The sequence below is a fragment of the Rhopalosiphum padi genome, chromosome 4 (assembly GCF_020882245.1).
Source record: "Rhopalosiphum padi isolate XX-2018 chromosome 4, ASM2088224v1, whole genome shotgun sequence".
NCBI classification, from domain to species: Eukaryota; Metazoa; Arthropoda; class Insecta; order Hemiptera; family Aphididae; genus Rhopalosiphum; species Rhopalosiphum padi.
In genome coordinates, this window is record NC_083600.1 from 39,163,662 (window position 1) to 39,176,894 (window position 13,233).

At 26.3% G+C, this 13,233-nt stretch overlaps 4 protein-coding genes and 1 long non-coding RNA gene across 5 annotated transcripts; 2 read left to right on the forward strand and 3 right to left on the reverse strand.

Annotated features, from left to right (window-relative positions):
* Positions 1-57: 57 nt before the first annotated feature.
* On the forward strand, positions 58-3,104 carry LOC132928340 (rhodanese domain-containing protein CG4456-like). Its single transcript, XM_060992935.1, has 3 exons — positions 58-453; positions 1,100-1,262; positions 2,128-3,104. Exons 1-3 carry the CDS (start codon positions 318-320, stop codon positions 2,183-2,185), a joined length of 357 nt encoding a protein of 118 aa, XP_060848918.1. The 5' UTR covers positions 58-317; the 3' UTR covers positions 2,186-3,104.
* A 464-nt stretch (positions 3,105-3,568) lies between these two features.
* LOC132928338 (partner of xrn-2 protein 1-like) lies at positions 3,569-5,600 on the reverse strand. Its single transcript, XM_060992932.1, has 4 exons — positions 5,405-5,600; positions 5,053-5,234; positions 4,805-4,941; positions 3,569-4,015 (listed from the first exon to the last, which is right to left on the reverse strand). Coding segments are annotated over exons 2-4 (309 nt in total). The 5' UTR covers positions 5,223-5,234; positions 5,405-5,600; the 3' UTR covers positions 3,569-4,013.
* A 149-nt stretch (positions 5,601-5,749) lies between these two features.
* On the forward strand, positions 5,750-8,160 carry LOC132928341 (uncharacterized). Its single transcript, XR_009662015.1, has 4 exons — positions 5,750-6,146; positions 6,229-6,333; positions 6,422-6,533; positions 7,736-8,160. It is a non-coding gene; the product is annotated as an uncharacterized LOC132928341 (long non-coding RNA).
* Positions 8,066-9,404, reverse strand: LOC132928339 (uncharacterized). Its single transcript, XM_060992933.1, has 3 exons — positions 9,245-9,404; positions 9,076-9,156; positions 8,066-8,422 (listed from the first exon to the last, which is right to left on the reverse strand). The coding sequence occupies exons 1-3, from the start codon at positions 9,288-9,290 to the stop codon at positions 8,265-8,267; spliced, it is 285 nt and encodes a 94-aa protein (XP_060848916.1). The 5' UTR covers positions 9,291-9,404; the 3' UTR covers positions 8,066-8,264.
* Positions 9,405-9,451: 47 nt separating this feature from the next.
* LOC132928336 (probable ribosome biogenesis protein RLP24) lies at positions 9,452-11,220 on the reverse strand. Its single transcript, XM_060992928.1, has 4 exons — positions 11,013-11,220; positions 10,742-10,928; positions 10,490-10,639; positions 9,452-9,654 (listed from the first exon to the last, which is right to left on the reverse strand). The coding sequence occupies exons 1-4, from the start codon at positions 11,091-11,093 to the stop codon at positions 9,527-9,529; spliced, it is 546 nt and encodes a 181-aa protein (XP_060848911.1). The 5' UTR covers positions 11,094-11,220; the 3' UTR covers positions 9,452-9,526.
* Between the last annotated feature and the right edge of the window lie 2,013 nt (positions 11,221-13,233).

The following is a 13,233-nucleotide window of genomic DNA, read 5'->3' on the forward strand; positions in this document are numbered from 1 at the left end:
TCACGCCTAGTATATTATTATAGTAAATTATCTGGTCACATTTGAATTATTATTGGGAGATCGTTAGTCGTCACGACGTCACTAAATCATCGTCAGTGTATGCGCGTGTATAAAAATAATTTAGTCAGGCGAGTGTACACATTTTATATCAGTCGTGAAATATTATGTTATAACTTATAAGAGAGCTGTTGCGGCACCGTAATACTTGGATACCTATTATACCTAAATATACACGTCACCATTTGCCTCTAGACTAGTTATAGTTCTCCATCGATCGAGTATAGAAATAATTTATTTATATCAATCATTCAATCGTAATGTCGGTGTTCTATGAGAATGTAGACTACGATGGCTTGTTGGCAAAAATGGACCAAAAATCATTTGTGATCGATGTCCGTGAACGTCACGAGCTTGCTGCGACTGGATCGTTACCCAACAGTTTAAACTTTAAACGTTCCACGTAATATAACATAAGTCATAAATATATTATTAATTATTATAATATGTTATACAATAAAATATGTCAATTTATAAATCGTACGTAATATTACCTAACTTATACATTTTTAGTGAATATCATTGACTTCATGATAATAGTCTTTAGGATTTTAGGCGTGTCATCTATTTTAGAGTGAAAGTTTATTTTATTTTATGTAAGATTATTTTCTTAAACATTCGCATTTTAATGGGCGTTGCCGCGTTATAATTTACGAGTACTATGCATCTTCAAATTAATATAATATGGGAAATCAAAAATTACAATTCATATGTTCATTTCTACTCAACACTTCAACCGTGACAGTCAACAGCCAACCCGCTCACGACAAAAACATTTTGTACATAATTATTAATATTTTACTAACACCAGTAACACTATTGTGTAGTAGATAATATAATGTTTGGTATGATCTTTTATATGGACCTATAATGAGTACTGACTAGAGTGACTACTACTTAGTAACTATAGAGTAGGTATAGTACTTATAATGATCTATTTTATAATTTTTAAATTGTTATGGTATTGCTTACTAACGCGGTGTTTTCATAATATGCGGAACTGCTGGGTGTGAACAACAATTTAAATTGATTATTATTTCAGTCGGCGAGTTAGAAAATGATTTAAGTTTGCCTGCTGAAGTATTCGAGAAAAAATACAACGTGCCCAAACCCGACAAAGATAACAACGAAATCGTATTCTCCTGTGCCCGGGGAAATAGAAGTCGCCGTGCAGCTGAAATCGCTTTCAAACTAGATTACAAAAAGTAAATACTTCTATTGTTAACATAATTGGTTTAGTTTCCCCACTCAAATTTAATTATTTTTTTTTATCGAAACTTATGTAACTCGGCGAGTTATGAACGATGGTGCAATCAGAATATTTGCAAACATGAGGTTTTCAAAAATTAAAAGGTATAATATTGCCTACCTTTTTTTGTTTTACGGACAAAATCTTGTTTGAATAACGATAACAAATGTTCAAATGAACAATTTGCTTCCAAGCTATTTTCGGTGTAGAAAAACATTCCCCCACCAATAAATTTTTTAATGCATTAATTTTTTTAAGAATTTATTTAAATATAATTATAGACGTATATTTTAATTTCGAAAGATCATTGTCTATTTAATAATTTAAAACAAAAATAATATAAAAATAATAAGTAATTTTAAAACAAATATTATGATTTATGGGTAATAACTAATAATAATATAATAACAATTATATCTTACAAAAACTCATTGTAATTAAGGTACTAGAAAAAAGTAAGATAAGTACAATGGTACAGTTAAGTGTAATTAACTGTAAAATTGTTTCCAAAACCCCTATCAAATACTTAGACTATTAAAATATGTATCTATAATTATATTTATGGTAATATTTAGAAATGTATTCTGTTTATACATAATTAGACAATAAATAATAATTAGCATAAGATAAATACAAATAATTTTGTATTCAAATAACTTTTTAAAAGATGTGAGCGAAAAATTTAAAATGTAACAGTGTAATACTAATCGAAAATAGTCTGTGTATAGGAGGGGGAAACCATGAAGGTTTGTTCATTTACTTGTACCCTATTCTAATACTAATGTATACAACATAATGCCTAATCTAGTTTGTCATTACAGGTTATTTAATTACACAGGTGGTTGGGCCGAATGGTCGGTGAAGTATCCAAGTGCATAAGATTATTATTCTAATACTAGAAAACAACAAAATTAAATATTAATAAGCAATTCATTCATCATTGTACATATTATACTCTAAGTAGTAAAGTAGGTACCTATCTATTACTTTTTACCTACTACATTGTGATGACAAGTGACACAATGTAATATTTAAATAATAAAAAAATTGCAGTCATCGTTTAGTATAATAGCCACAAATATAAACTATAATTGCGGAGAAGTTGGGAATCTATCTAATATCTAATTACTTAATAGTTACTAGTTTACTGTTTACTATTGTCTATTATAGCCAATAATGTTCCCAATGGAACATTGAACATTTTCTTAATTGATTACTATTATTATTTATTATTTAGGTACTAGTGTACTACCTACCAATACTATAGTATATTTCCTTATATCTAACCTAATGTGATTTATCTTTTTATATGCCTAAAATTTTAATACTTAATGGCTAGTACCTATACATATTATAGTTGAAGTTTAGATTTTGTAATTTTTCATAGATTAAAGAAGGAATAAAATTATAATTAGTATATTAATTTTAATCTTGTCTGCTATATATTTTAATCAAGTATTTTTTTTTTTTTTTAATCTTATATCAATGGTTAAAAGATCAATAATTGTCGCAACCCTCAGTTTGGGTGAAAATTATGCTATAAAAAATATATTAAGTTTTATTAAATTAGTTTTGTTATTTTTTTTTATTTCCATCATAAGCCAACATACAATGATACAATGGACACGAGATGACAAAACATGATGGTAAGATAGATTATACATACTCATACAGTCGTACTAGATTTAAGGTCTATGAAGCCACATCATGATTTTATAATAGGAATTATTATTTATTATGTATATATAGTTGTCATTTTAACCATTGTAAATCCTAATAAATGTTAATAGCTTATGAATTATGATTTTATATAAGATTATACTGAATTTAAAATTAGGTAGGTATAGTGAGTGTTAGTTAGATGAAATTAATACATACGACATGCTGATACAATGTCATGCATATTATAGTCTATTTCAGGGTAGTAATACGACTCTTGGAGAAATAAATTTATTCATTTGAAGCTGGAAAATAATCAGTATAAAAATTTGATTCTTATTAAATGGAAAAGTCTTCCAAATTAATTTTCTTCAATGAAAACATGTATACAACTTTTATATTTTTTTTTATAAACTCAGAATTTGTTCAACATACTTATGTAGTTATGTGCTATTTATACTTTAAGAGTCCAATACTCTAATAGGTACATTTAATGTTTTTAATAATTTTATATTTGACTTGTTTTTATCATTAAAGCCATAGATGTTGGAATTTTAAGTTTAAAAAAAGGGTTATCAAATTAGTTGGCACACACAAGGAAAATAAAAAATAAAAATTTTTATTTGACACATGAGTACAGAAAGGTTTGCCATCCCTGAATTATAGACAATATTAACCATAGGACAATGAAATATAATATAATAAGAATACATGCAATGTATAGGTGCCAGGAATATTGGCTTTAGTCAAGAATAATATAATCTAAGTATGATAATATTAAATAGTATTGTTTAAACAAAAAAAAAACAACATTGAAAATACAAATTATACTTATTACCTATATATTATTATAAGTCTTCAATTCATTAAAAAAAAACAAAAAAATTGTATATTATTATTAGATCATAATGCATATTAAAAATTATTATTTTTAATCTATTGGTTTTATAATTTTAATAGTTCAGTAATTATAAATGTGTGAATAATTAGTTTGTAATTTGTAATTTATCTGGTTGATATTGATCTGATATGTAGTGTTATGATAATTTTCTGAAATACATTAAACATTAATAAACATATATTATTTTAAATTTTGAATAACAATAATCTATTTAAATGATACCTAAGCAATTGTTTTCATTTATTTAGAATTATAATATATACAGTGAGTTTAGTAATGTGAATAAAAAAATGAATAATTAATGTCTTAATGTGATCACTGGTTTATAGATTCAACCATTTATTGGAATCAAAATTGAAAATTCCAAACCAGTTCTTATATTACTAATATTAAATTAACCTTTTATTAGAACTTAGAATCACCAATTACCGGATAATTGAATAATTTTAAGAACATTCTTATCATTTTAATGGTATTTCAAACCTTCACTAAAAAGAAACAAGAATTTATTTGAAAAAGTTAAAAGGAGCTATTCAAAAATATGTCAAAAACGATACTTTACAGTTGTTCCAAAAGTTATAGGTACAATATGTACAATATGTACAATATACATTATTATTGATTTATTTTTAAATAATTAAAAATCATGTATATATTATATTAGCTGAATAATACCTATAATAATATCTGAATGATTTTAATTTCAGGCTAATATGAAAATTAAATTAGTAGATTCTCAAGTGCAATCAAAAATAGATAGACTTAAGATGAATAAACTTTATTTTAAACTTTTAATCAAATTTTAAACACACATCTAATTAAAAACTCATCAATAAAAAAAATGTTTTATGGAATCAATCGGTAAATAGAATCAAAATGGTCAGAACCAATGTGATCACTGATCATATTAAGCAAAAATTACTGTATTATGTACTTACAGCGTTTAGCTTTAGCTTCGGCAGCATCTGATGCTGCAACAAAAGTTCTTTGTAATTTTCCTTTACGTTTTTCTCTTAAGTCATCAGCTAAACCTTCGGATAGTGTTTCAATAAGGTCCATGACTTTTTTAGGGTACCTTAAATAATTAAAACTATTTTAAAAACAACACTAAAAGACTGTAGTTTATAGTTTGATTCAAAAACATTAATATTAAAAATTATACAGATCGATTAAAATTTAAACTTACTGGCATCCTAAAAACTCAACATTAAAAAACACTTGGGCTAAACACACTAATCGATCTTCAGGGAATTTGTCTTGATGAGCAACTAAAAACTGACGCCTAAATTGCCAATGATCTTCATATTCATGTTCAGATCTGTATTTATCAACATCCCAAGACGTGTCAAAAGACATAATTATAGGTGCCTGTAAATAAAAAAAAGAAGAAAATTAAAGTTTAAAGATTGCATAATTTAATAATTTTTCAATTACATTTATCAATATGTTGGTATTAAGAAATTTATAAAATGTCTTCAAAATTAAATAAAAGCAACAACATTTATATAATAATAATATAAGCTAAATGACAAACTTACTATTTTAAAAAACTGAGTCTCCCTCACTCTTCGACCTTTTTCAAAAAATAGACCCAAATAGTCTTAAACTCAAAAAAAATATAGTTAACCGTTAGGTACGTTAAACGCTTAAGTCTGAAGCTTTGAACAGTAAATTACAAATTTTAAACAAATAATTACCGGTGTTTTGCTGTTTTGGTGTGATCGAGATGAATACAATGTGATAACACGTGATAAGGGCAATTCCCGTTTATATTTTTTTTATCTTATTTTTTGTTTTTTCCTAATAAAAAAATTAATTCTGAGCATTTTTATTTTTAATCCACGAATTATATCATAATTCGTATATTTATATCGTATATCTTAATTCGCGTTTTAATCCCAGAAACTAGATACAATTTTCCACCAGAAACCAACCTCAAAGTTGAAATAATCAGTTATTTTTATTTTTTACTTCGTTTAAAAGCGACGACAGACAGAAAAAAAAACGCATTGTACAATCAATACTTTTGTCGCTCAGATCAGAATTTAAAATTAGACGAATAATCAAAGATTTAAAGAACTATTACGGATGTACATTTTTATTGAATTTAAAATTTAAAATTATATTATATCAAAATTATACACTGAACACAAACACACAATTCGGACACAATCATTGAACACCAACGTTTTCCAATCGATCTGAATAAAACTCAAATCATTGAACCAATAAAATTCTAGTATTCATGAGAAATATACAAGACACAAGCTTTCCATAAACGTAATTTTTATTACTACCTAGTATATATATATATAATATAATTTATTATTTATTAAAATATTTTTATCCTCCCCAATAATAGGATCTAAGGAAGGTTGTAGTCACTGCCCGCTGGTCAGATGAGTGGTCTGGAAGAATTTTGAATCATATTCGTCCATGGCAGAATGTCTGTTATTCAAATTTCGCGGTAATTATTTTTCTTCATTGTAACACCATTTTCCTCCATGCTTCATATGTTTTTATAGACATTTTATCTCTGGTAAATTTTTATCAAGGTTATAGACAGTTTTTCAATTTTCTTTACTTCGTCTACTGTCTAGTTCGGCAGATTAAAATATTAAGTAGAAAAGACAAATTCGATTCGAGGTCATAAATTATATATTAAAAGTAAGTACATGTTTATACTAATATTAATAAATTTATTACTGAAATAGTATTCAACTATTATTAATTATTAATCAATTATACATTTTTTTTGTTGTGTTCACATTAAATTAAGTTATTATTATTAAACTAAATAAAAAAAAATAGTTGAATATATGTGTTCCCTTTATCGGTAATCGATAAAAAAATCTGTTAATAAAATCATATGAAAAAACATTATTGTACATTTATCTATATGGTATAATATTATTTTATTAAACATTTTTACATATCACATTTTTATTAAGGGTTAAGGTAAGTTTTTACTGGGTACTTTTTTTTCTTGACATTCCTTTTATCTTGCTCTTCATCTCACAAATAATCCTATTATTCAGTGGTGGCTATAGGCAGTGGCTCTGATCCTTTTTTAAACCACTAGGGTGAACCCTGTTTGAGGGTGCTAACTACCCACCCACCTAAGCCTGATTAAGGGAGTGGGTTAAAAGATATCTTTACATCGTGCCTGCTTATTGCATTAAATGCATTTTGCTTATGTTGTGTACTTCTTTGTATTTACTATTTAGTATTTACAAATTACAACTATATCAAAAAAAATTACTCACAGCCCATTAAAAAGTTCTGGGGTATTTACCCCACTTGCCATGCATGATCGGCGCCACTGGCTATTATAGGTGTAGTATCTGACTACACCTTTAATTAGAGGTGGGTTTTCTAGATAATTTTTTGCATGCCAATAATACAGAATAATGCTTTGGAATATTTTAATAGTAACTATTTTATTTTTAAGATGTTATAAACTATTCAGTAGACCGTATGTTATATGGATTAATATTATCGACAGTGGGTGGTTACTTCTTATGTTTCGCTATACCTATATTTTTAAGGATAGCCGCCACTGCCACTACCTATCTATAATTTACTTAAATGCTTGATAAATTTTAATTGTACTTTCTTGTCTTTTTTTAATAAATATATTACCTATAACTAATTTAGGTTATGAAGGTGATGTTTATATTTTTTCATTGGATCTTTTTTTCATCCAATATATTATATATTTACTGTTAAATTATAATAGACAACATTTTCATAATACAAAAATTTAGATTTTTTATCTTGGTATAATTCATAATTACTACCTATTCAAAATATTCAAGCATTATAATTATATTGATATATCTGTATATACTATACAATTATTGTTTTAGACAAACATTATGTCGATCCGAAAAATATTGATTGCAACTAAACCGTTGTCCAGAAGTATCCATGGAAGCAAACCCCTGTGTGAAGATGCACGTTTGAAAAATTTAAAGGAATGGCAATCATTATTCCAAAAACCTGATGGTGTACCTATTTACCTGAAACGTGGAATGACAGATCGCCTTTTGGTTGGTTTCTTAGTCATTGGTACATTTGCCGGACTTGCAAACTCATTCAAATATTTGTACGAAGAAGTTATTAAACCATGAATAATGTACACATGTAGATTTTACAGTTAGTTTTGTAATAATAATAATAATAATACAGTGAGGAAATCTTGTAATAAATTATGTATTATTATTGAAAATATATTGCGAGTTTTGTTTACATCAGGTTAACAAAAAAATAAAAAATATACATTTAAAAAGAAGTTTTAGTATAATTATATCTTTTAGTAAAACTATTAATAAAGATTTTGTCATACTTAAAACTTAAAATTATAAAAATTGTTCAACCATTAATGTGGTGAGAATTTTAAGATGTGGTGAGTGGTACAGAGGAAGGCGTTTGTTGTGGAGGTTGATTGTTGATTATAATAAATTTTTGCAATACAGCAAAAATTATTCCTGAAATCCCTAATATGATGAGTCCAGTAAATGTGATTGACAACCAAGCAGGTATTCCTAATGATTCTGAAATAAAATAAAATAAAATGCGTATGTGGTATGTGTATTAATTATTAGTTATGAAAAATATTTAAATTTAATAAACCGACTTTGTTTCTTAGTTTTTGAATACTGTTAAAAACATTTTATTAGTCATATATTATTAGATAAGATTTTATTTATTTTTATGCAACATGTATGTCGCATTTGCTAAAGGTTATAAATGAATATATTTAGTCGAGTGTACGCTATTAACATACACAATTAACACTGTAGAATGAGGATAGAGTGTAAGAAAGTTATTTTACTAAAAATATCTTTGTTTGATTACCTACATTTTGCTATATTAGTTTATAATAAAATGGAAGTTTTATTGTAATAATAAATGCTAAATTTTATTTAGTTTGATGAAACTCAGTTGTACACAAAAGTGATGTATATGCATAATGAAATTTATTTAAAAATATTAATTATAAAACCAATGACTAATCGACAATAAATCTATGATGGATCTAAATGCAACTATTCTAACAAGTAATGTTTATTGTTTATCATAATATATTAAATTATTAATTATCTAAAAATTATAGAGGAATTATTAATAGTAACCAAATTTAAAATTGTAGAGCCACATTTACATGTTGATTTGTTTATAAAATATTAATTTTATCTGTACTTACTGTAATATGTCCTAGTAATAGTTTTTCTTCCCCTAAGAATCTTTCGCCTTGCTTCTGTCTCATTGAGAAATGAGATTATTACTTAAAAACATAAAAATTAATTGTAGTTACGTTAAAAGACTATTTACAGATTTACTTTATAATTTAAATTACGCCAAATATTACTTACCAATCACCAAAAACAAGAAAACAGTAGAAAAACGCATTTTGAACATTTTGTATTAGTTATTAGTTATCCTTTGAGACAATATTTTTAACACCAATAAATAATACAATACTAATGGAATTTTTATGTCTATTGGGCGGAAAGATATTTGTATAGTACCTTATCTGTTATGTTTCACTGTGTTGTAATAAATAAGGTTGGGTAGATAACTTGTGTAAATAATTACTCATGTATATATTCATAAAAAGATTCATATTACAATATCATTGAACAGTTACAAATATTTTATATTTTTATGTAAGATAATTTACTATGATCAATATTATTTTCGTCTTCTGTAGTAATCATCTCCACATCATTTTCTTGCTCTTCTTCGAGTAGTTTTTCTTCAGTTGCCAAACGTTGTTTAAGTCCTAAAACAAATTAACAAACAATTAATTAAGATTTTATTATTTTCCAATCACATATCTACTTCAAAATCATTGTTATTGACTATTGTTATTGTAATATATTGAACTAAATGTACAATAAGTACAATATATAATTCTAATTGCAAGTTTTCTGAAACTAAAATAAATATGATAAGCTACAAATAACAAATTAATTGTTATAGTAAATACTTTGATAAAAAATTTATTATTTTTTATTAAAAAACACAATTTTATTCATTTGAACATCAATTTTAGGTTTCTTTTTTACAAAACCATCCCACATTTAGGAAACTGTTTTTTTCCTAATATTCATTTTAGAGATTTAATAATAAATTAAGTATTACAACAAAAGAATCTTAGCATATTTTAGGTATTTTTCTCTTAGACTTCTTCTTTTATCCCATTTATAAAAAACATATTATGCATTAAATGTTATTGAATTTTAGGCTTCATAAGCAAAAAAAATCCACTAACCTAACCATACTGTTTGGACATAATAATTGGCCATTGATTAATTTTAATAAATTTGCTATTTAGTGTCAACAAAAATTATTTTCACTAAGAAAAATAGTGCATTTCTGCTTTTCAAGTAGAAACAATAATAATTACTCTATTTTTCTTTGATTTTACTGTAACTTTTAACAGGCATACATCGATGAATGCATTAATGATTGCCATTGGCGATAACTCAACCTATAGTTATAACAGTGGTATGAAACAATAGTTAATTCCCCAGAATATATGTCATGTACATATCATTATATATATACAATTTGAGATAACAAATGATTATAAATATTAGTCCTTTAATTATTACCTGCAGCAGGTGATCTAATAAGTGACATATCTCTTTGGACTTCTCTGATGTCTCTGTGCTGTTCAACTTCACGTCCTTTACGTAGTCGCTGCATTACATAAGTAGATTGGCGTTTCTTTTGAATTTCAGTAACTTTCTTAATTGCTTCCACTATTAAAACAAATATTATTTACAAATTGTGTTAATCGTACACAAAACATAGATCTATTGTAGTTATTTCATAACTATGTTTATTGTATATAGTTTACTCACTAGACATTTGCCAAAATTCTCTGTCATATTTCATTGGTATGTTACGTCTTTTTTCAATCTCAAAGGATGGATCTACAGCAAGTTCTTTACCAACAGCCTTACGGTATGCTTTAGTCCATCGTACACGCCTTGGGTTCTTCTTCTTTTGGAATGCTCTGTGACATTTTGAGCGACAAAATTTAAATACCTAAAAGAATAAAACATAAAAAATTAATAAATTAATTTTAAAGGAGTAAAAAATAAGTATTAAAATTGTATGTATTTGACATACCTTACAGTCATTTCTTACGAAATGCATTCCGTGTCCTGGGTATATTTTGGACGAACAAAAATAACAAGTGTCAATATGCATTGTATCGGTTTAGGAATATTAGACTAAGTTACTGAACCAAAAATCACTAAAAAAGATTGGCCGGTGTCTAGTGCAATTTGCAATACCCAGGTAAAAAGAAAAAGAATATTATTTTCATTATTTTGTATTCATATTATTGTATTATCACATTAGATTTATCATTAAAAAGCACGTGAACCTTAAAATGTTTTAGTCATGGCATAAAAACCACAATTTAAGATAGTATTATCAAAAATAAATAAAAATAAATGAGACGCACTCACGCACAGAACATAGAGTAAGAACTAAGAACTAAGAATAATATTTATACGTCAGATTATTCTATGATCTATGCAAAGTGGATATTGTATATCCATCTTAGATCTATATTCTATGGTATAATTATTTTAAGTTGTAATAATAACAAATTTATTATAATTTTAAATTTAAATTTAATAAAAAAATAATTAATAATTGCAATATATTGACATAAGTATAATAATTTAGATGAATACTTAAGGCCAACAATTATAATATGCCCTAAAAGAAAATTGTTATTATAAAAATGATTAAATGATTAATTTTTTTTATGTATTATATATACTATAATGCAATTATTGCCAATGATTTACAAAAATGTGTGGTATTAAAAAATATTAAAAATTAAAAAATGAAAGTAATAATAAATAATAAGTTAAATAAAAACATTAATTAAATGATAAATATTTTAATTTTTACTTGATCTTATTGCATTGAACAATTAATGATTTGGATAAGTTTTCAAACAGCAATGAGCGTCAATTTTTGTAACGTGAAAAAAACGTTCCTTCTACAGTTCTACATCAACGGATGTAATAGGTGCCTATTTAAAATACAACAAAATGTTGGTTGTCAAACCTTCTGGAATGCCTTCTGGCTTCTAACGTGGATACATCAACGGATAATACTTATGAAATTTTCGTAAGAATATGAAAACATTGAAAACCATTATTTTTTTAAAAAAAATCTTCGCTATCAGTGCCATTTGTACCACTAACTTCACATATTTTACTTCGCGCAGTTTCTATTAGTTTAATTGAGTCTTTAACGAGTTTTTAAGATCTTAAATATGTTGCAAAAATATATTAAATGCTAAAATATACCCTAATCAATGCTAGTAGCTACTCCCAGGGCCTAAAATACATCTAATTTCAGGGGACACACTTATTAATTTAACTATTACCTTTGGGCAATTTCTATAGCAAAAAAAATCTGTGGAGGTTATAACTCCCAAAATCTCCCCGGTTTTATGTACCACTTACCTGTCACATCAATATTATTTGTATGATACTGGACTAAAAAAATAAAATAAATACAACAATAAGTTCAAAATATTTTAAATTGTTTAAAATTCCTAAATATATGTTATTACTTATTTCTGCAATCAAAACTAAAAACACGCTATAAAACTTGGGACACACATTTGTCATTGAGGGGACTCACTTTGATTTTGAGGGGACACAGTATTTTAGGCCCTGGCTTCTTCCATATAAGACAATGAATCTTGAATTCGACGGAAAACACGGCGGAATACGCCCTGTATAGCCCCGGCCTTATTTAATATTTGAACAATTTATATTTTATTATTAGATCGGCAGCAACAGTAAATCCCGCTGACAGTCGCGGACGGGTATTTCCAGTTTCCACTGCAATGCGTACCTATTTGTCCATTTTATAACAATGTTGTTACTTGTTAAAATTAAAAATAAAATAATATTATTTTATTCACATACCCATTATAATACATTTCTTTTAAAATATTTTTTTTTTGTAGTTATGACTTGTTTCAAAGTTCATTTTAAATTTTAAATTTTAAAATTTAAAACCTTTAAAATACGCCCACGTAAATTATACGCCCGGGGATAAATCCCCGACTCCCCCCCCCCTAGATCCAGCCCTGCTAGCCGGATCTAAAGACTTGCATGGGCCGGGCCGGACTTCTGTTTGAAATATTTAAAATTATGTTCCATAATCTATTAAACTATTCTTGGTCAGTTCATTCCGAAAAAATCGGAACTATCCAGGCTAACGATTTTGACATCGAAATTTTTTTTTTTATTTATTGGCGTTTATTGGCAATTTATAATCTGTACATTATATACAATAAATAAATATGATGCGG

What these genes read in the sequence shown, in the direction of transcription:
- LOC132928340 (XM_060992935.1), top strand. Translation starts at nt 318, where the DNA reads ATGTCGGTGTTCTATGAGAATGTAGACTACGATGGCTTGTTGGCAAAA. An exon ending in CAACAGTTTAAACTTTAAAC is followed by an intron (nt 454 to 1,099) that starts GTTCCACGTAAT and finishes TTATTATTTCAG; the next exon opens with TCGGCGAGTTAGAAAATGAT. An exon ending in TTCAAACTAGATTACAAAAA is followed by an intron (nt 1,263 to 2,127) that starts GTAAATACTTCT and finishes TTGTCATTACAG; the next exon opens with GTTATTTAATTACACAGGTG.
- LOC132928338 (XM_060992932.1), bottom strand. Translation starts at nt 5,222, where the DNA reads ATGTCTTTTGACACGTCTTGGGATGTTGATAAATACAGATCTGAACAT. An exon ending in GTTGAGTTTTTAGGATGCCA is followed by an intron (nt 4,942 to 5,052) that starts GTAAGTTTAAAT and finishes TAATTATTTAAG; the next exon opens with GTACCCTAAAAAAGTCATGG.
- LOC132928339 (XM_060992933.1), bottom strand. Translation starts at nt 9,290, where the DNA reads ATGTTCAAAATGCGTTTTTCTACTGTTTTCTTGTTTTTGGTGATTG. An exon ending in TTTCTTGTTTTTGGTGATTG is followed by an intron (nt 9,157 to 9,244) that starts GTAAGTAATATT and finishes TATGTTTTTAAG; the next exon opens with TAATAATCTCATTTCTCAAT. An exon ending in TATTACTAGGACATATTACA is followed by an intron (nt 8,423 to 9,075) that starts GTAAGTACAGAT and finishes ATTTTATTTCAG; the next exon opens with AATCATTAGGAATACCTGCT.
- LOC132928336 (XM_060992928.1), bottom strand. Translation starts at nt 11,093, where the DNA reads ATGCATATTGACACTTGTTATTTTTGTTCGTCCAAAATATACCCAGGA. An exon ending in TCGTAAGAAATGACTGTAAG is followed by an intron (nt 10,929 to 11,012) that starts GTATGTCAAATA and finishes TTATTCTTTTAG; the next exon opens with GTATTTAAATTTTGTCGCTC. An exon ending in AGAATTTTGGCAAATGTCTA is followed by an intron (nt 10,640 to 10,741) that starts GTGAGTAAACTA and finishes TTGTTTTAATAG; the next exon opens with TGGAAGCAATTAAGAAAGTT.